This window comes from Daucus carota, chromosome 6 (genome assembly GCF_001625215.2).
Source record: "Daucus carota subsp. sativus chromosome 6, DH1 v3.0, whole genome shotgun sequence".
Taxonomy (NCBI): Eukaryota; Viridiplantae; Streptophyta; class Magnoliopsida; order Apiales; family Apiaceae; genus Daucus; species Daucus carota.
In genome coordinates, this window is record NC_030386.2 from 35,584,786 (window position 1) to 35,607,635 (window position 22,850).

At 34.0% G+C, this 22,850-nt stretch overlaps 2 protein-coding genes across 5 annotated transcripts; both read right to left on the minus strand.

Annotated features, from left to right (window-relative positions):
- Window positions 1–2,371: 2,371 nt before the first annotated feature.
- Window positions 2,372–11,029, minus strand: LOC108227220 (sphingoid long-chain bases kinase 1). 2 transcript variants are annotated; one of them, XM_017402262.2, is made up of 9 exons: window positions 10,775–11,029; window positions 8,519–8,965; window positions 8,065–8,433; window positions 7,395–7,488; window positions 7,248–7,285; window positions 5,761–5,907; window positions 5,350–5,449; window positions 3,716–4,641; window positions 2,372–2,913 (listed from the first exon to the last, which is right to left on the minus strand). In XM_017402262.2, exons 2-9 carry the CDS (start codon window positions 8,960–8,962, stop codon window positions 2,761–2,763), a joined length of 2,271 nt encoding a protein of 756 aa, XP_017257751.1. In that variant the 5' UTR covers window positions 8,963–8,965; window positions 10,775–11,029; the 3' UTR covers window positions 2,372–2,760. The 2 variants fall into 2 exon arrangements, with proteins under 2 accessions (XP_017257751.1, XP_017257750.1); XM_017402261.2 differs by having other exon boundaries at window positions 8,519–9,064.
- A 2,037-nt stretch (window positions 11,030–13,066) lies between these two features.
- Window positions 13,067–20,777, minus strand: LOC108192869 (light-mediated development protein DET1). Of its 3 annotated transcripts, none has more exons than XM_017359374.2 (11): window positions 20,398–20,777; window positions 18,872–19,299; window positions 18,513–18,741; window positions 17,728–17,901; window positions 15,679–15,747; window positions 15,494–15,550; window positions 15,112–15,192; window positions 14,867–15,031; window positions 14,685–14,780; window positions 13,995–14,091; window positions 13,067–13,585 (listed from the first exon to the last, which is right to left on the minus strand). In XM_017359374.2, exons 1-11 carry the CDS (start codon window positions 20,473–20,475, stop codon window positions 13,446–13,448), a joined length of 1,614 nt encoding a protein of 537 aa, XP_017214863.1. In that variant the 5' UTR covers window positions 20,476–20,777; the 3' UTR covers window positions 13,067–13,445. The 3 variants fall into 3 exon arrangements, with proteins under 3 accessions (XP_017214863.1, XP_017214864.1, XP_017214865.1); XM_017359375.2 differs by having other exon boundaries at window positions 18,872–19,285; window positions 20,398–20,672; XM_017359376.2 differs by lacking the exon at window positions 14,685–14,780 and having other exon boundaries at window positions 13,350–13,585; window positions 20,398–20,677.
- Window positions 20,778–22,850: the final 2,073 nt, after the last annotated feature.

Consider the following 22,850-nt stretch of genomic DNA (forward strand, 5'->3'; position numbering starts at 1 on the left):
CTTTTATTAATGATCGTGTCGTTGTATTCTGACATGGTTGGTGATACATGGTTGAACAATTTGCAGGATTATGCTCTAAAACTTAGTATGTGTTATTAAAGTACCAGAAGAATGAAATCTGCTTTGCTTTAATTTTTTTTATGTCGTTCGATCACACTTATATATATAGAACAACATGTACATGCAAGTTGATATAACATGGGGTATATGGATCTTTGCCGCATGAATAGCCCATCCATTGCTGATCTATTGCCTGAGGCTTTGTCACAGAACATGTCAGATGGCTGTTGTCATAGTGCTGTTTTAGCAACATACTTTGATGTTACTCTCTTGTTATGCAAAGTGGATGTATACCAACAAGGTCCAACAGAAACACATGATTGCTCCAAACAGGTTGATCTGAGTTTCAGAATATTGATGCAAAGGACTAGGTATAAGGCCTAACAAAATTTGCATACATGATAAAACCTTCTGAATCCAGGTCCGAGATATATGCACTTTCGTAAACAAGACATAGAACATGACAAAATGTCTCAAACAAGACTTCTCCTAGATAGATAACAATAACTTAAACAACTGCAGTTTTAGAGTATTCAATGTCACCGCTAAGAACGTTACAATCGTGTCGCTTATTCGATAGTAATAAAATTAACGAAAACAATTGCAAAATTTCGAGCCACCTGCATGGACCCAACTTTGCTTCTGAAACTCCCCATCAACTACGTGCAAGTTCTACATGCACAGATGAATATATAAATTTGTTAGTTCACCTTCTGCACACATTAGACAAACAAGAATATAGTTATTGACAAAAAGCTCTTGCTCCGGAGGTATCACCCTCATTGTCGTATATAACCAATCGATTAATATAATTTAATACCATTTTATTTAATTTACAAAAAACATTAACAAAATGATATTAAATTTATAAATAATCAAATTAAAATTATATGGTCGCCCGTGCTTCGCACGGGTTATAGGCTAGTACTATTAAAGGCGAAACATTAAAAGTTTGGTCGGTCGGTCGGTACTTGGGCCAAAATACGGGCCTATCTATATAACCAATTATTCTGGGCCTATTTATATAAATAATTATTCTTTTTAATTTGGGTCAAAGTACGGGCCTATCTATATAACCAATTAATAATAATCCTTTTAAAACTGAAACATTAAAAATTTGGTAGGTCAGTACTTGGGTCAAAATACGGGCCTATCTATATAACCAATTATTCTGGGTCTATCTATATAACCAATTGTTCTTTTTAATTTGGGCCATAGTACGGGCCTATCTATATAACCAGATAATCCTTTTAATTGAAATATATTACTTTTTTATATTTTTGACTAAAAAACTCAATCTTCTAAAATAACATTGAGAAACATGGTAATTACTTTTTTAACTAAAATATATTATCTTTTTATAAATTTTTCAACTAAAAAATTAATCTTTTACAATTAATACGGACATGGGCGACATATTTATACGTAAAGATGTGTGCCAAAAGTCTAAAAGTCAAATAATGAAAAATAGAGGGAGTATTATTATATTGGTCGGGCGGTCGGTACTTGGGCCGAAGTACGGGCCTATCTATATATATAACCAATTATTCTTTTTAACTAAAATAAATTATCTTTTATATATTTTTTAGATAAAAAAAAATCAATCTTCTAAAATAATATCGAGCAACATAGTAATTGTCTTTTTAATCAAAACGCTTTATCTTTTTTAGATTTTCTAACTAAAAAAACCGAGTTTTTACAATCAACACGGGCGCCATATATATAAAAATATAATATCATTAAATATAATTATTAATAAATAACATGTGATATTATTCAACCAAAATACATTAATAACATTATTTTTAAATACTCTAATGATCTCATATTAAAAGAAATATTACAAATCTGTCATATACTATATATTATTACACTATTAAAGCCAAAAATAAAAATTCACTTGGTTGGTCAGTTAGTTGAGTTTGGTGAATCGTTTGATATTCGACCCACGGAGCTCTTAAATTTATAACATGTTATAGTATATTTTTTATTATCAATTAAACCAAAACATCAGATTTAGGTTAGTATGATGGGGAGGTATTTGGTTCATGCGTATGTTTTATACCATATTATTAATTATTATTAACTAAATATCAAAGGTTGATTGGTTAGTTTATATCTGAGTTTATAGGCCACCTTAAATTATAACATGTAAAAGAAAATATTTTAACATTCTCATTAAAATATATATGTTCGACCTAATTTTCAATTAGCCATTTGACGGACTTAACTATGAAGAATTTATCCAACTGTTAAGTAAAAAATTTATTAAACCATGTTATTCTATCATAATTTTATTTTTACAATAAAATTAGGTAACTTTAAAATATATATAATAAAATAACAAATATGTTAACCGCCCGTGCATTGCACGGGTTATAAGCTAGTTAGCACTTGAAACATAGTTATACAGAGTAACAGGGCAAGTAGCCTACAGTGGAGATTGCACATAGTTGCAGCATATGACAAAGGTAACACATCACAGGACAAGTAAAACAAATGGATTACAAGCAAGGTGACCCCATTACCCCAAGAAATGGACCTACACCGATAATATTCACAAAATATACAGGAGACCGAAAACTTGATTATCTGCACCAGCAACGCCGACAATAGGCCTGGACCGAAACCTGAATGTCGGAAATTGAGTACATATGAATCACTGACGTATAAAGACGAAGCCTATAGGAGCCTCTATATTTACTTGCGACTGGTACCAGCAGAATGACCTATAAGCCTGCATTGTTCAGGAAATAGAGAAGTGATGACTTGTCCTGCAACCGGGAAGAGTTCGCCGTCAATGCCACACCCATTTTGTGTGGTCTTTCCTGGTTTAATCTTCACAGACTTTACCTGAAAATTGAAAGGTTAAATTTTGAATTCACGATTATGCAAGGCAACAGTTAAAACCAGCATACATACATGTGACTCTAGATTATTAGGAGGATGTCATATTCACCGTTACTAACTTACACGCTAGTCCCCTAGCCGTAGCATTTTTAGTCTGGTATGAGTTACTGGAGCCTTAAGCTCCACCTCTACACCGAGCTTTTGGGTTGGACTCTTATGATTACTAAGAGCATATCTACGGCATCAAAATTAGTTGTCAGTGGATCACAGTACAGATGAGAAGTTCTGCCTAGAATCTGATAATTATACTACTAGGTATAAAGCTGACAGATGTCACCCTAGAATGAAGTCCCATGATGGAAAAGGCTATCTAGAGCCCGATGTCCAGAGAGTACAATGAAGCTAACATGCCATGGACAATGGCAAGGAAGTGCACTACTGCACTATCTTATCAGATCATATGGCCAATATGGAGTGGGATGGTAAGATCTTGCCATTTCAATCCCTAATAGCTAACAGCTAGCTTCTATAAGTTGCTCTAATATATACACATATAAAGGTCTACAGTTAAATAATCGTGTAAAAGGTAATATGTTTAAGGAAATATTTTCTTTCTATATGCACTCTGATAATAGATATAGAGGTCTACATTAGACTAATCATGTAAAAGGAAATAATCTGATATCCAAAATTGTATCTTATAAACTACATGCAAGAGCATACCTCTTGAACTTCAATAAGGGGCTGGAACATTTCAAGATAACATACTTAAAAGGCACAATAGATTATTAGATTTTAATCATACCTTGACATATTCAACATAGGGTAGAGAAAGATGCCGTCCAAATTGCAGAAGCAAAAAAAATCTTAACAGCTTCAAACGTCCACTTCCATGAACCAATAACAAATCCAACATGTTATCATCATGTTCAGCCTTAGGAGCTACCACCTGAGAACTCAAACTCTGAACAGTTTTACATGAATGGTTACAAACCAGGACACCAAGAAATTGACCTTTTCTGGTTATCCAATTTTCTACAGATCTTGGCACATCATCTTTGCTTGTTTCATCTTCATCATTATCATCGTTTTCTGCTGGACCAGGTAATTCTATGGGATTTTCCATATCCCAGTGAGTCTCAGGGTCCCACTTCGGTTCAGCATCCCATACTGGCCCTGGATCAGACATTGTTGATGAAATATCCTCTTTATCATTTGCTGCTGCTGTTCCCCAAGATGACCTGGTAGTGTCATGTGTGGCTGTTAGCCCAGCCCATCCTTTATCAGTCCTCGATTTGGACCTAGTTCTTGGCCAGTTTGGGGTTGATGAAAGTGGTAGATGAGGATGGCTAACTTCTGGTTCTGCAGCTACATTACTTCTCCCAGATGATAAGCGTTTTGATTTTGGATCTATACCACGTACAATATCTGATGGCTCGGTGCTACTGCAAGTTGTATCCAACTCAGCACCAGAAATTTGGCTTGGAGTCATTATTGAGTCGATACTTGATAAGCTAGAGGCTCTAGGAATGCCATCTTTGTTGGATCTTGTCATGATGTCTGTATAAAGTTCTGACACATCAACTACTTCTCGATCGGTTCTCTCTTTTGATGCTGGAAGATATTCCACTTCAAATCCATACTTGGGTAAGCATAAAAATTTAAGGACACCAGCTACGAAATACCGTAGAGGGCCAAAGCGTTTCTGATATTTCTCAGAGAGTTCTAGAACTGCAAGACATGAGAAGACGATGCATATTTAAATGATAGGATCCAGTATATACCAAGGTCAATTGTCATGCAGGTAAAGAGAACCTATACCATATTATATTGGCAACACAAATGTTCCGGCATGAAGAATTCAGAAAACAGTAACAGCAACAATAACAATGACAACAACAACAATAACAGCAACAATATTAATAATTAATAATAATAATAATAATAATAATAATAATAATATAATTATTATTATCATCACTATAATGATAATTTCTCACTTATCACAAGTAAAATCACCCCTTACAAGACCAAAATAGTCATTATTCTCTCTATACCAGCTGAGCCATGTTTAAGTACAGCAAATGTGATGCAAATATAGTACATATTCTATAGCCTAAAACCAGCTGAGCTGTAAAAATTATGATATTTAATACATATAAGCATTATATCCTTGAAAATTGTTCATATCTCTCATCAAAAGGGGCTATTCCCTTTTTATCAGTTGTAGCAAAGAAAGAAACTTCTTAGAAGTTTAAACTGAAATGAGGATGTTTTCCCTCGTATAACTTCGGGACTAAAGAAATTTGGAGCATATAGGCCAACAGCCCAAGAATTACTAATCCCATAAAACAAACATAGCAAAAACAATAGTAGCCAGACCGAGGGAATATATAATTTGCAATACCAAGCTCTTTAAGATAAAATCTTATCTCTTACCATCGCTGATAAACCCAAAGTATGCGACGGTCGTCCCAAAATGAATCGCACCAGTATGAACCCATTCAGCCGCAAAAACATCTGTTGCAGTTAGACCTCCCTAAGAACAAGAAGTAAGTCAAGGCAACATATTGCTTGCCAATTTTACCAGTGTATGTGCACACTAAGTTCATATTCATGGTAGAGAAATTAAAATCAATATTTCAAAGCATCTTTAATCTTTTTTGCAAGGGATACCACAAGGAGGGTGCACTCCATATCTGTTTTGAACACTTGATAAGGAGAAAAAAAAATTGCTTTATATTTCAAACTATTATCTGGTTAAATTTAATTGTAGACACTAGGAGTATACCAGTAGTTGGAAAGCTTATGATTCAATTCAATCAACGTTCTGTTGGACTAGATTAATACCTTCACTATTGCGATTGCAGCAGAAACTGGATCCCTAACTCCAAGAACAGTCCACACTAAAGAATTATCAGAACCAGCAGGGATGATTCCAATTGGAATTGAAATTGCTTCCTTCTGGTTATCTCTGCTAAGAAGACCATTCAGAACCTGCACATGTGATTCAACTCGTTACCTTCTGCAGCAGAAGCAGCTCACAAGAAAAATAAACTGATGTTAAACAGCAAAATATAGAAAGAAAATCAGAATGCAAATCATAGCTTAGGTTCAGAGTATGTTAGTAGCTAGAAGGAAAAAATTAAAATAAATGAATAACACTTTACTTAGCAGCTAACGAACTTCAGGATAACATAATAACAAATATCCTAACCAAGCTGCAAAACTCTGAAACAAGCAGCATTGCATCTTCCACACTGCCTTTGGAAGCTTTAATACATGTAACTATGGAAAGCCAACCACAAAATAGAGTGAAGATGTCACCAATAACTACAAAAATGGAATGGAAATAGTACACGAGATCTTATAACCACTAACCAACGGTCCATCAAGCATCAGCCTTGATCAGAGCCTTTTCAGATAAATGTAGCACTAAACACAACATCAGGATCAAGACTAATGTGTGTGCATTTTTGAGTTTTTTTTTTTTTTTGGGGGGGGGGGGGGGGGGGGGGGGGGGTGGTGGTGTGCATTTTTGAGTTTTTTTTTCTTTTTTTGGGGGGTGGGGGGTGGGGGGGGGCACGGCCTGGTACTTTTTAATGCCCTCAGTATTTATGCCACCCAATAAAATATGTTTAATGATTGGGTTTTTTGTATTCTTTTATGCCACAACGTCCTACGATTGATGCCTATTGTCTCTTGTCTAATATATCATGTTCTTAATATGTTTATTGTCTCTCATCTTTTATAAAATGGTTCCTTTACTGTTTTCTGTACACTGTACTAATCAAGCAGGATGTCTTGCAAAAACGGCATCTCTCCTGCTTAAAGTAGATGAAAGGTTTGCTTACATCTTGCCCTCCCAGAACTCTGTCAGCGGGATACACAGATATGTTTGGTCTGGTTTGGTAGGTTAGTATACAAACCTTCCCCCAAGCACTAAACAATAAACACTTCTACTACTGCATCTCTTCTGAACACTATTGATCATGCCTTCTATTACATTTCAGGTCATCTCATGAGTAGACAAAAACAAACGATTAAAGAATCTTTTAAAATTTGTGGAAGACCTTGTTTCCACTGTTCAAATCCTCCAAGTTCAATTGATCAACCTTTCGAGGTGGATACTGGATAGTCATCTTTTCGCTAGACATTTTATTATTTTCTGATGTGTTACAATATACAGTTTGTGTGGTAACAATAATTTGAGTTTAACACCAGAAAGTATAGTCATAGTAAGCACAAGATTCCGGTGGAAAAACTTGTGAAAATGTAAAAGAAAAATCTTTATCTACTGGATTTATGACAAAATCACTCAAGAGAGAAAAACTAACCTCATTAACGATTCCATCACCTCCTACACATATGATTCCTGGTGTAAAATTCCAGTCCAAAATGAATAACAAGTACCAGTACAACGATGATGATAACACAAAACTAAAGACTAGGCAAATGCAAGACAGATCCAAAAGATTAAATACCATCAGGACATGTACTGAAGTCTATACTTGATGCAAGGTTTCTAGCATGTCCAGCAGCTGTTGTTTTAACTACCTCCAGCTTAAATCCTGCAAGCTGTCATGGTATCCGGTATAAATAGAATACAAAAGACAAATCCTAGGCACAACTATGAACATAGTTCTTCCATTGTATAAAGTTCTTCACGAGCTAAGAGGAATATAATTGGACATTGGACACAGAAAAGATGGCATATTTCAAACAATTTTATACTCATAAAATCAATCAAGAAGTACTATAAAGAAAGATTGATAATGTCAAAAAACACGGCCAAACAGCTAAATGTACGAATATGTGAATGTTAATGAGAATGTTGCTATACCACAATTATAACATCTTATGTGGATCAAAAAATCAGGATCATAAGAATTTAGAACTCAACAGACAAACCATAGATTATAAAGCAGCTCCGTATCTTCAATAGGTACAGATCAGCACCAAAATAAGCATATAAGAGTTAAGGTCAAATTAGTTGATATATTGGTATATTCAGGTTATAGACACCAGGTCCCCAAAGTCGGTGCTAGTTAGTAGTTTGTCAGTAAATACTACTACCTGACCAGATATACTAACATTGACATGAATGATGAATATCCATGATAGATTATCTAACATACAATGCTACATACATACCTTAAATATTGGTTCTACTGTTCCATAGAAAACTTTACTTGAACGCCCATGTCCAGACCGTGGATTTAAAATCACAAGCATTGTAGGTGGACTTTTACATTTGATATGTGGTTCCAGAGGAAAATCACTAAATAAAAAATCTGAAGCCTCCTTCTTCGAAGAAACCAAAGGATGGCGCGAGCAATTTACATAACATTTCAGATCTGCAAACCCACTGACCCATTGAACAGCTTCTTCTATTGTGTCGGCCAAGAAGCGAAAATCCTTCCGACTTCTACCAGATTTCTTAAAGCAAGAAAGTACACATGAGGTCCTTGTTACAGGGTACGAGTGCACTGTAAAATGTCTGAAGCCAAAAGTGTATGATACCTGCCAAAGAAGTGAACAAACTATTAATGCCGCTTTGCAAGTAAAAGGGGTATATGATTCAGGCAGAAAGCACAAAATAGCTTACTGAAACCACATCCGCAAGCGACAATAGATGTGTACCCCAAACCAGTGCCTTGCTTGTGAGTTTAGCATCAACAGTTACTTGATTTGTTATATCAGTTGATGTGCTAGCATCATTGCTTTTATTTGTCTTTCTTTTGTCTAAAACTAGCTTCGCGGAGAAAACATCATATCCAAGCAAGTCAGATTTCTCATCACCAATATCGATTTTATGCTCCTCCCTCTTTGATTTCTTAAGATCATCAATACTGACACTGATTTCACTGCGCTTTGAAGTCTTCACTTTGCTACGCTTCTCGGGAAAGACTATTGGGGATGAGTGCTGTCCTGTTGCTACTTGAGAAAAAAAGCTTAAGCGGCGAACTGAATGATGCTGAGATGTCAGTCTTAAGGAGTGATTCTTGAAAAGGTGACCAGTCTTCTGCATGCTAAACTTAAAGCAGAGCATGTACTATGTACACCACAAACACCAGTAACAGTGGAGGCGTTGCATCAGTTATAAAGCAGATGATCAATTAATTCCACAAGAAGACCCAGCATAAGATATAAGCTGGTAAATTCATAAGCAACAAATTTATCAGTCTAAACAAAGAATTCTTAGAACATTAAATAAGAAACCATACCCCATACAATTCCCTACAAGGTTTTCATGAAAATAATGAGAGGCTGATGCTAAGAAAAATTTAATGCCTCATAATATATGATTCTTAGTTAGAAACAATTTGGACAATGGAAGAGGATGATGCACTTGAGGGTGCCTCTTCACTGTCAAACCGATAAGTTGTTTCTATATATGTGTGTGTACAAGAATGTGTATCTATGTATGTATTACTGTGTACAGAACAGTAATTGTCAGATATATGTCATTTTCTACTAAAGGCAAAAGTAAGAACACCGATGAGAACCATATACTCCTGTATAAATTATATTAGATTGAGAAGCAAGGATACGGGTGCGGGGATACATGGATACTACAAATATGATAATATGGGGATTCAGGTGCAGCGTTTTTTTGTTGTTGTTGGGACTTCGGCGCATGCCGGGGGTGGGGGGGGGGGGGGGGGGGGGGGGGGGTATATAATATTTATTAATTTATTATAGATATTTACTGATGCTCTAAATGACTAATCCACTAAGAAAATCTTGCGAATTGGGTCAAATGCATAACATAAGCATCTGATAAGACTAGAATACAAGAATTTAGGTTAGAAATTCTACTTTTGTATATGTAAATATAAACATCAGTGCTTTATATTTATAGTATGAATGTTAAAGAAGAATAATAGTTGAGATTCTAGAAATCCAAGTATCCCAAGTTTCTGCTGAGACGGCGCTGGGATACTGAGATACATTTAATAACCCGAGTACCTCTGCTTCCTAAACATTAGGTAAATTATTTAACATTAACACCATATGTGCGTATTGTAAGCATATGCCTTGGACATATTTGATAGAGTTTCAATTCACACTAGTTATTGAAATTAAATTCTAGATTGAGGCGTTTGGATAGTGTTGGCATTTGAGAACCTATTAGTGATGTTTCTATGCGCTCTATTTGATTCTTTCTTCTCTGACGTTCCAAATGTACATGACTAAAAAAATTCCAATTCCATTATTTAATGTAATGCTCATCAGTAACTTAGCTCTTTAACGATTGTACCAGGGAATTTAGCTTGTTTCCCCCTTCTGGGTGGCAGATACACACTGAAAAGGTATTCGTGTAAAACTATAATAGATACACGGATGTTAAAGCTCTTCATTTCTGAATAAAACTATCATCTTTACACATGTTTTTTTCGAATTTATATAAATTTCCTAATGAAAAAGTGGTAGTAAACCCAAGCTTATAGTTTTAGACTTGTACTATCCGACACAAAACTACAGCATTTGTCCCCAAACACAAAGGCACTAGCACTGGCCACCAAAACAATCTCGAACTTTGAGCACAACATAACTAGACAAAACTCGAACCTTTGTTCTTCAATCTAAAACAATCCTCTTCAAACACAAACCAGCACATTTCTCGGACTAAATCTTCCTATTCTTATCCGAATAAATCATCGAACACTGGAAATCAACCAGCCTAATAACTCCATACTCTCAAATTCAGTTACAATCATCCAAACAGAACTTTAAAAAACTTCTACACACAGAATTCACAGAGATCCATATGCACACACAAATACACACACACAGTGATTCCAAATATAATTATAAACAACACGAAATTGAATTTGAGTAACAAAGTTAAATTAATTACCTATAATTAGTGATCTTTGACTGTAAAATATCTCCAGTGACGAGTGGAATTGAGAAAAATCAAAGATTGAGCGATAAAATGTGAACGAGGCTGGAGTGAATTAGCGGGGCCCACTGATAATGAACGCCATTGACGAGAGGTTAGTGATAATGTTGGAGTGAGAAACAAGGGTTTGGAGAAGACGAAGAAATGAAAATTTTGAAATGTGACGAGACGATAAATAATTTAAGGAAGAAAACAAATTTGTAAAAGCTCTGTTGTGGTAGTTATTTATAGCGCTAAAATTTACCCAATGGCCTCAGGAGGAGGGTAATTATGGGATACCATTATACCATATCCATGTTGCATGTATATGTTCTATTCGGATATAAATCAATTTTTTTTTACTTATTCATATGTTTTAAATTTGAAATCGGGATTCTGTCAAAAAAAAAAAAATTGAAATCGGGATTGAGATTTTTCAAAAGATTCTTATTCTTATTTAATAAAAACATAAATACTTTTTTGTAAAAAAGTTGAAAAATATAATTTACTCAAAAAATCAAATTTCTTGAAAATTATGTAAAAATTGATGAACAGAACATGCGACTAAGAAGTCAATTGATTTTTGACAACTTAATCATTTTAGATATCATGAAATAAATAATATCATATTTTTAATTTAAGAAAATTTAAATTTTAATCTCGTTATGGTTCTTAAATTTTTTTGTTTAAAACCATGTGCAGACAATAAAGGTGCTTACTGAATTTGAAGACAAATATGAATAGCAATAAGAAACCAATCCGTATGATTGGAAAAACAGTGGATTCTTGATTTGTTTAGTTCCTGACACGTCAAAATACCATTAAATGCCTTCAGTTTTGTTTGCTTGTTTTTCCTTTTTTTTGTTTATCAACTCATCTCTCTTGGTCAATAAACTCGAAAAATTCTTTTTTACAGCATGAAATTGAAGAAGAAGAAAAGAAGAAACAATGGAATAAACTTTTTGGATGAAAAGATAAATGGGGAAGCTGCCTTGTCTTTTCCTAATTAAAGTTGTTGCGGTAGGTAGTTTGAGAATATATAAATGCATGTGACTACTTTATTAGCATAGAGATAGACAAGTGAGTAGTCTAGATAACATACACGAACTATCCCGTTACAGGGACCACTGCTCCTGTTCTTCGCATAATATTCACATTATTGTTTTTTAGGAAAATATCCAATTATTCAGATATGTGTGGCATATATTTATACACTATAAGCATGGAGTTGTGGCTTGTCAATTTCGTAAAGTATGATACTTTATGTTTCACTATTGGTTTATCGATCTAAGAATCTTACAAATTTGCACGGATGATGCAACAAAATTCAGATATACAAATTCATTTAAATTTTAAGTACAAAATAAAATTGTCATTGTTAAACTTTTACATGAGGAAAATAATTATATACTCCCTCCATTTTGAAATAGCAGTCGCCTCCATTTTTGCTTGTAAATCTTGTGGCCGTATAGCTAAAATTATTATTTTAAAATTATAAGTAATCATATATTTTACTTTAAACAAGAAACTTTCAAAAATAATGATTTTAATTATACGGGTAAAGGGCTTTGTAGTGCATATCAAAAAATCAAAGAATCTGTATTTCAAAATAGTGGGAATAATAATTTCTTTATATATATATTTTTTTGACAGAAATAAATTCTTTATATATGTATTAATTAAGATATGACTTAGAAAATAATATGTGATGATGAAAAATATAATTATTTATTCCTGCCAAAGCCCGAAATCTTCCTCCATGCTCAACGGGTGGTCAGTTTACAAGTTAAGATGGTTTGTATTTGAATACAAACATGTACCTAATAACATAATGCACTTAGCAACTACCTTTAGGATTATTAAAGAGGCGCACCAACAATAAAAATAAACTAGCTACCTTCCATTTTCCATTCAATAATAATCATGCATGCATGTTGTGTGGAAACTGTGTTCATGCACTATTTTAGTGCGTGGTCTCTCTACAGCTTTACAAACTATGAGTCTATGAGCCAGTAAGCTTTGATGGCAACTTTATCACAGTTTGCTTTTCATCTTTTCCATTTTTTATTTTCTGGTTTTCTTAGCTTCTAAGCAAAAGCTTTGATAATCAAGACTCTTGTCATTCCTCCTTGTACTAATAATATCAAGCCGCTTTCTCTGCCAGGTGCAAGTAGTGGAACAAAAGATTTGTAAGAAAACATTGCCCATATATCAGCACTATCAATGGTGGGGCTCTTCACAATATATATTTGAAAAAGCTGAACACTCTTCATAAAATTTGTAACCCTCTAGAATAAGTAAAACTGTAAACTTGCTACAATTCATCATTGCTGATTAGACTTTCACAAGCATGAGCCTGGATAGTCGATTTTGTTATTGTGTCTGCTCTACCGGGGAGAATACCCTCCCCTCCCTGTGTCAATACACGCATAATTAGAAGTTTGTAGCACTAAAATTTCCGATATATCAGCACTATCACTGCTACTCTACGACATTATCACAGTACTTATTGGCACACACACGTGCAGCAAATATACAGCTGCAAGCAATCGACCATATACAGTCCTAGATTCAAAATTTTAATAAGGCCAAGGATGTCACGGTTGGGATATGGATGGGTAAACCCAAGGAGAAAAAATGACGCCCATTATCTTCGAAAATGAATATTTACAACAGCTGGCTGTAAAGACCAAGTTTGTTGGATGGAGAGTGCAAGAGGTAAAAAGGGATGGAAAAGAAATGAGGAGATCTTCTTCACTCGACCATCTGCAGTACCAACTTCAGGTCCTGATTACAAAACAATTCAACAGGATTGTTAAATATTCCAAAACAGTGTAAATAGTTGATCTTACCATAACCTACCTATATGGAGATACTGTATGTCTATTAATAATTTTAATATTTCACGTTTATGTTTGTGCTGACCACAACATGACATGTTATGCAATACTATATCAAGTGACTTGCGCTAATGATAATTATATGTTACGAGTATTAGGATTTTTAATCTACTTCACATCGCACCGGGGCTAATCTTGTATCATAAAAGATAGTGTCACATGGACATAATTACAGAAGTAGTTATCCCTCTACCGTAATTAAATGAATAAACAAAAATAATATCCAGGCCACATGAATCTTAATGAATTAATATGGCCCTTTTTAAGGCTTATACTGGGAAATTTCAGAATCATACCTGGTTTTATCTTAAATTTTAGGGTATTTGATTGTCTCGAAATGAACTTGATGGGGTGATCCGTACACTGTCTATGTCTCTCAGTTGCAGAGATTAGCTGCAAAAGGAATTAATTAATTAAAGCACAAGTTTATGCAACAGCCTTCAAATGCTAAAATATAGGTCTTGTTTGGCAATTAGTTGTTCACTGTTAGCAGCTAGCGGATTGAATTAGCTGCTTTCACTAGAGGATTGAATTAATTGTTTTGGATGAAATTGTCTGGTAAACAGCTGTTTGAATTAGCAGTTTGTAATTTAACTAACACATGACAATCATCTAATTGAAAAGCTCCTCCAAGTAGCCTTTTCAAAATTAGCAGATCGAGTGTCCAAACTGCTAATCAATTGGCTAACTACCAAACGGCAAACACCAATCTTTGAGGATTCATCTAGTTAAACCTCTTATCTGGGCTAATCCACTAATTTTTTTTCTCAAACCTCTATCTTCCAAACACCCTAATTTTGTCAGTCCAATTAATATATCCATTTTTTCTGATTATCGGCGCACTTATTTTCATATATTACTAGGACCAGATATCCATCCAGCTTTTTTGGTGCAAAGCCTGTCTCACGCAGCTTTAAAGAAAAAACGCCTCCATAGTTGTTTTAAAATTAATAGGTAAACAAGAGATTGAAAATCCGAAACCAAACCTTTTCATCATATCGAAAAAGAGATTGGTCAAAATATGGGGAAGGGCTCTGTGACTGGGAACAGTAAGGTAAAGAAGACAGCATCTTCTTCACAAACTGCAGCATTTAGAAATTACCATAATTTATACCCTGACAATACATGAAATGATGATACAAGAGGCATGAACAATTTTAGATGTTACCTGGGGTAAGCTGGTAGCTTTATTCTTATTAGACCTAACTTGCTCACGAACATGAATGTTGTTAGAGTGAGATGATATAAAATTCATATAGAGTGATCTTTTTGATGTCACGTGAAAGTGGTCGCAGAATTGTTCAAACAATAAATATAGCTCATCCACTGAGTTCTAGAAAATCCAAAAATTGTGTCAGTATTTAGCCTTCAAGTTGTGAAAGAAGTATCAGATAATAACCAGCCACAAAATACCTGATAAAAAGCAACTATATCAGTTGTCTCCATGTTATATACAGCAAGAAATGCAGGATGATTATCAGCATTTCGTGAGACCTGCAGCTTAAATAATATTTGATCAATGTATGGCTAGCTTAATAATTTGACAATACAATTGCAAACTTTGATGGGATCCCAGATAATAATATTGCATCCAGCTGTGGTCATATAATGAAAAACAAGAGTAGATGCAGAAATTCCTCTCCTAAATTACTTATTGCATCATTTAAGTGTTGCAGGGTTGGCCTTCGGCCTTTCTTTGTGCGAGCATTTATGGGGAAGGTAAAGGATACAGACAACAAAATTTATATATATATAGAGAGAGGGAGGGAGGGAGGGAGGGAATAAAGATCCTCACCCCTCCATCAACACTGCCAAATTTGATTAATAGATGATGTCTGTCCAATAACTGTACCTGGAAAAGTATTTTAGACACATAAACAAATGTTATATTCAAGTGAAAGGAAATCAACATGAGTCGTAGGACACGGTACATAAGGAAGTATTTTGATAAATAGCATCGGATGCAAGTTGGAGCCGTACCTTCCACATAATCAAATCAACATAATCTTGAAAATGAAAATAAAACTTCTTCTTCACATGTTGCATCCTCTATTAAACCAGAGGAAAAAAAAAGAATAGTTAGCATTAGATTCAGTTAATATTAGTATAAAGTTCAATTTCACGAGTCCCACATTGTAAAATGTACCACTTGGAAGTTGTATATAATTAAGGAAACAGAAAGTACACTCTTCAAAAGACAATTGGCAATCAAGCAATCCCCAAGACCCTTTCTTAAGTCAATTCGACTCGTTTCTAATCCTTAAGATTATAGATCAGTGAACTTTGTGAACCTTGCATTTGTCAGTTTCAGCATTGGCAAATGTACTGAGTGAATCATATGAATATGCATCAATATGAGTCAATAACTGAGGTCTTTTGAAATTTTAAAATAGGTCAATAAAGTATTTTGGAAAGGGAAAGAGTTTATGATATAAATTTTATGTCAAAAGATCTACTGATTGGTCATACTAGCCGAAAAACTAAATACTGTACATTTGGGATAACTTATCCTTCTTTGACATATACTAGGAATATCAGGCCAGGCCTAACTAGTCGTGTACCGGAAACTAATGAGTTTACAATAATCCTTCTTTGTATTGCAAGAAGTGCGCTATTAAAGGATAAATCTAAGGAATTGTACATTACACCAGCCACTCCATGCAAATCCAAAAGAGAAAGGTAAACAGCTCAATCCAGCCACCCATTTCCGGCAGCATAAATTCTTTAGAACCAAGTTAAGACGATGGAGATTTTGGTATTAAGAGGACTTTACCTACCAAGTTTTTATGCATAGAAACAAGTCATATACAGCTAAGCACAAACGCTTCATGATATATACAAGCGAAGCAAAAATCTGATGACTATAGCCTGACCATATACAGCTTCAATAGTTGGACTTCCTTTGATTTCAAGAGTCATATACAACATGGGATGATAATCAAATTTCAATTACAGCCGTATGTCTTTTTACCCCAACTGTATTATTTTTCTTTATTTTGATGCTGCAATACTTCATAACGAGTTCTTGCATTTTGATATGTGGTGCTTGAAATGACTAAAGTCAGCATTACAACAAAGCAAGAACGGGAAAAGAATGGGTAAAAAAAAGAGAAATGGAGATACTGGGTGGTACAGGGATGAAGGGAGGGTAAGGCTGGTTGGCTAGATTTTCTTCAAAAACCACTCAAAAAAAATCTAGAAATTCTTCTCTATAATGTAATATCATGGCAACTCCCAATTTTAACTATACATATGTGAGAATTCAGATCTTGAAGCAACAGATCATCATATCCTCAGCTTCTTGACCAATTATTATACTTCCCCTCAATTTAACATCAAGCTAAAAGTAACTTTAAATAACAAGGCACTGTCAATTCAGCAGATGCAGTATCAAAAAATACCATTAATTTAAAGCCTAGATGGATCTTATCAAGATAATTTTTCAGATTAGTATACAATGGAGAAGGTGATATTTGCCCATAGCTCTGAATAACAGACTCATTATGACTGTGGAACCCTAATTCCAGACCAAGAGATACCATGTGTAAAACTTTGCATTATTAAGTAGTTTTATCTGCAGCGGGTGCAATCAGAGTTGTACAATAAGGCAATTCCCAGTGAGTAAAACAATGCAAGGTTTGGTGAAGATTGTTTCTAGTTCTAACAAGAAATTAAAAGAAAAGATTTACTGAAAAGCACATGTATATGCAATTTTCCAAAGAAAATCAGGAGTGCAGAAAACAGTACAAGTTTTCAAGCTGCAAAACATATTTTTTATTTCCATTGTACAAAGGTTACATGTATAAGAGGAGTGGGAGCAACTAAGTTGTCAAACATTTAAAATATAACTCTACAGAAGATATGTCAGGCAAAAAAAGTTTAATATGAAACATTATGGCATTGACATTTCGTGCTAATTTACAAATTATTGTCTTTAGTTAGAATAGGTCAGAGGAGAGTTATACACATATTAGTTGTAAAAACATGACACCTTTTAAGAGTACATGAACATGATAGTAAATGACCAACCAGAGTTTCATCAGTTTCTTCATTCCATATGCCTTGAAATATAAATGAAAGCATTCTCTGTTTTATACCACTCAGGAAAGAGTTCTCTGGACTGGGCTGGTTATGATTGTCGCTCTGGCCAACATGATCCACAGGGACATGGTGCTGCCTGCTCCTGTCACCATTCGCTGTGCACTGCGATAAACAGTTCAGTATGAGTAATTCATAAATGGTAGCTTTCTGTAAAAATTGAAAAACCAATTTAAAAGTAAAAGTATGTTGGCGAATCTAAGAAACTGCAATTTATGGGAATTGACTATTGTGTTATTTTGAATTTAAAGGAAATGCCAAAACCTCTCCATCCTTAAATAACACAACTAATATATGATACATGTTTAGAGTGATTTCAATGACACTAGTACTTATCAAGTGCTTATAGCTCAAATTTATATATTTTACTATCGTGCAACATGCTTTATCATTATTTGCCTAAATTATAATGTGCATAAGATCCTAAATGTCAAAAGAATACACTATCAATTATCAAATGTGCCCTCCAGTTTCGGATTCCGGTATCGATTGTTGTGTATAACTTTATTCAACCACCGATATAAAAAACCTCAGACTTCTTAAACTGGTATTTACTTCTATTATAGCTTGTAATTCGATGTGCTAGTATTTACCTTAACTTAATACGCCAAAAGTCAATAAGTACTCCAAAATCCCAAGTTAAGCCTGAGTCTGAACACCGAGACAAATATATATATATATAGGGAGGGTGGGAGAGATTATACAGTTTCACTTGCCTGATAACTTGAATTTAGAAACAGTTCATCGTCTTCTTGGCAAAATTCCCCAATGGCTCGTACATCAACAAGGGTCCCTGAATCTCTAATTTGAATAATGTGTATTTTTTGATATCGAAGGGACACAATAGCCAGTAAATCATCATACAAGAAAACTCCCATGCTGTGAGCCAAATTGACATAATCATTGCGAAAGACCCTCTCATCAAGAATGACCCCATCTCCCAATCTAGAGTAAAGGCCAAATATAAAAAAAAGAAAAAGAAAATCAGGTTGTAATGATCAGCAATAAAATTGAAAAAGTTCTTATATTACAAACTAAATTTGTAAATAAGAAAACAAAACTAAAGTCCTTGTACCTTAGAAGGTGGAATGTTATTTTTTCAACTGAAGGGACTCCATGTACAGCTCCTCCAATCGCAGGAGCGTCATGAACTTGTGGAGTTGAAGTAGCAAACAGTCCAAATTGGTTACTCTCTATGTAGAGAAAGAAGTCTTTGCATATTAGCTCACTACTGGATGCAAGTGGTACACTATATAGTTGGCTGAAGAAGCTCTCAAATTTCCTGGCTTTCAAGGGAAGATCTTGACCATCACAATCTTCTTCTTTGCATGAAAATGTCAGCCATGATGGTCTATACACAATAAGATCCTGATGGTTCCTACTGAAGCTTATGAGATACTGTCCATCTTCAGTGAACTTGCGAAATGAATGATCCGGACATTCAGCATCATAAATGGTACAGCTTGGGACTATATTTTCATAAAATCGTCTGGCACAGTGAAACTGCAAATCAGTAAAAAAATCAATATATATTTCTCATGCAAAGGCACAACAGAATAAGCTCCACGATATATCTACTTAACAATTCATATAATACAATAAAAAAGTCACGAATAAGAGGACTGGCAACACAATGTTATAACATCCTCTGCATATCAGTCAAATAGATACCCAAAATAATAAAGGCTAGAGCTTATAGTGATTTGACCTTTCTACAGGCGATGCGGTTCAATGTAAAATCACACAATCTAAACAAAGATGCAATATCTCATGAACCTCGTCAAAACGAAATTGCAAAACTATAATACTTGAAGTGGTCTTCTTTCACTACCCCGACCACTATCAAGGCAAGACTTTACTGCCCACAGATACTAGTGACCTATATTTTCAGCTACATGAGATTGAAGACATACATAATAATCTAGTTTGTCAGTATCTAGCGAAAGAACAATAATTTGAGGGAATATAGAGAGAACTACGGAAAATTGGACAATTTAATGAACAGATTAGTGCAGGATTACACAGAAAATCATTTACACATATATCATAAAAGCTAGAGAGAGATAAAATGAAATCCAGAGAGAGCAACGAGATGGTAATGGTGATTTTAAAATGGAAATTTTCTCAATTATTATCCGCAATAATAAAAACAGTAAACAACCAGAATTTCATAGGGACACTGCTGACTTCGATTGAGTGCCCTGAAACCTTTTCTTATTTTGCTTGATTGATTACCAATTAATCTAGCTTGCAGATATTTAAGAACACAATACCACATAAAGTAGTTCCACTACAAACCCTACAAACCTATGATAGAAATAACATCGATACTAAAATCACCTGTTTGTAGAATTGTAGGCAGAATTAGTTTTGGGACAGTGTATGCACTTGTGTGCCTGACTCGAAGTGCGTGTACACATTAACATAAACATGGAACTAGACACTAGCTATACAGTAGGGCTAAACTAAACAAACACGAGATTCAAAAAGCCTAAAATTCAAATTTACAAGTACTAAGGTAGAGAGAGAGGGGAGGAGAGGGAGAGGGGGAGAGAGAGAGAGAGGGAGAGGGAGAGAGGGGGGGAGAGAGAGAGAGCATACAGAAGTGCCAGGAGCAGGAGTCCGAATCTGGCGCTGGAAAATCCTCGCGGTGACATTATAATTATTGCTTCTAAACATCAGTGATATAAAATATACACACACATACGTATATTTATCGTTCCAAACAGGTCTCCAAATTAAAACACAGTACCGAAGTACTTCCGTTTCAAAGCCTCGCAGTGCTAGTAAAGAGGGTGATTCCGGCAGAGATTCGTCGGTGCCGGGAAAATCGCCGGCGGCAATTGCGCTTTATTATTATGTTATCCACTTGGCCCGATTTTACTCCAGCTAGTCCCAACCGTACCAAACAAACATTTTAATGACGTGGTTTTTGGATTGGTGTCAAAGTAGCAGTACATGAGTGGCGCTGTGAGCAGAGTAGTCTGAGTGCATACGTGGTCTCATTTAGGCGATTACTACTCCCTCTGACCCTCTCATTTCTTTACGATTATTATTTTGGGATGTTTCTCTCATTTCTTTACGTTATATAGTAAATTTTTCTCATCATTACACCCACTATCTTCCCCTACTATCTCATATTTAACAATAAAAACTACTACTATTACACCCACTACTTTCCTCCATTATCTCAAATCTATTATTAAATATTGATAGGTCCCATCACTATACCCACTTTTCATCTAACTTTACTCATTTTTTATACATTGTTTTGGTCTCCGTGTCTCCCTCCAATGTAAACAATTGAGGGAGACGGAGGGAATACATTTTTCAACAAGTTTAACCGGTTAATATATACCTTCGTAAATAAAGATGTATCTAAGTTTAATATTATTTGTTTCAAAAAAAAAGTTTAATATTATTAAATTTATAATTTTTGGTCAACTACAGAAATAAAGAAATGCGAGAAATGTATTCTTTTACTAACAACTTTTTTATACTATAATATATGACCAAACACTCTTATCAGTTTTTATCTTATATCTAAATAAATTACTATCATTTTTGATTATTAAATATTATTTTCAATTTAGAGAATATCAATTATTATGGAAAAAATTCTCAACTTATTATTCATCGATTCATATTCGATTTGATTGAGAAGAGGGAGTGTTTTATGACTTTATAAAACAACAATATTTCAAAATAATTCATATTATGTATAAAAGTATTTATGTTAATGTATAATAGTTGAAGATCTGATGACAGTAACTAGATATATTAATAAATTATCTGATAATGAAGAAAAGTTAAGCGGATTGGTCTGACTTGCAATTATAAGCAAAAATATTTGTTGGCTTGATTTATACATTTATGTGTTTAAAAATTATGATGAATTTCTAATTTATAATAATGGATGATAAGTTTATAGAGTTTATATGATATATGGTGTGGTGGGTGCCAATGATGATATGGTTGTCTCCTAAAATTTTTACGGTATATGACATATATCATCAATTATTTTGGAAAATTATGTATCCATGTGAATAATGTGATAGATAAATTCATGAAAACGTTAGATGTATATAAAAAATAAATTGTAAGATACTTAGCATTTTCAAATTCATATTTTGATTGATGAAATGTAAGATGAATTTGTCAACATCTTACAATAACAATATCTAAAAAGTGAAAAAGTAATATCTAAAATCTGACATGATTTTAATATCATTCACATGAGAATTGAGAAGTGAGTATATGATTGTGCTAATATGTTTGGTGTTTTGTATAAGATTCAAGTTGAATTTTATATATGATTTACATGTACATTACATTATTTCAAAATACAATATATTCACGGGGTTAAAGTAGTTGTGAGAAACTAATATACAATTATACATGTCGTTACCTCTCAAACAGTTAAAATTAATAGATGTTTTTAACGAAGTTGTGAGCCAGAGTTACAAACTGAAAGTTAGTGAAAATTTAGAGATACGAACTGTCACGTTTCAAAGTGTGCGTGTTGACTTGCTAATGATCTAAAGTCCAGGGGTACAAAATGCAATAATCTCTATTTTTATAAACATCATGAGTATCGGATATTTTTTATTTTTAAGAAATTACTTTTATGAAATCAATTGTGAGATTATTTTTTATAAAAATTATTTTCTTATGAAATTTGTAACACTTCAAATACATATCATGGTTCACAATTTCCCTCGGAGGATAAAAAAATTATAATAATATATAATTACATAATTTATGATTTTCATTTTACAGAGAAAATGGTCCCACCTGTGATTCCAAAACCAAACTTCGTGTTGCATTGATAAAAACGCTAATTCAAGCCGTGTTTTTGTTGAAAATGTAATTTCAAATCAATTTTTTTTACAAATATGACTTATAGCCTTACAAATAAGTATCTGTTATACAAAACTCTCGGGGATGAAATCATTTTTAGTTGAAAACACAATTTTAAATCATGTTTTATTTAGAAAAATCAAAACATAATTCCAAATCATGTTTATTTAAAAAAATCAAAACACAATTTCAAA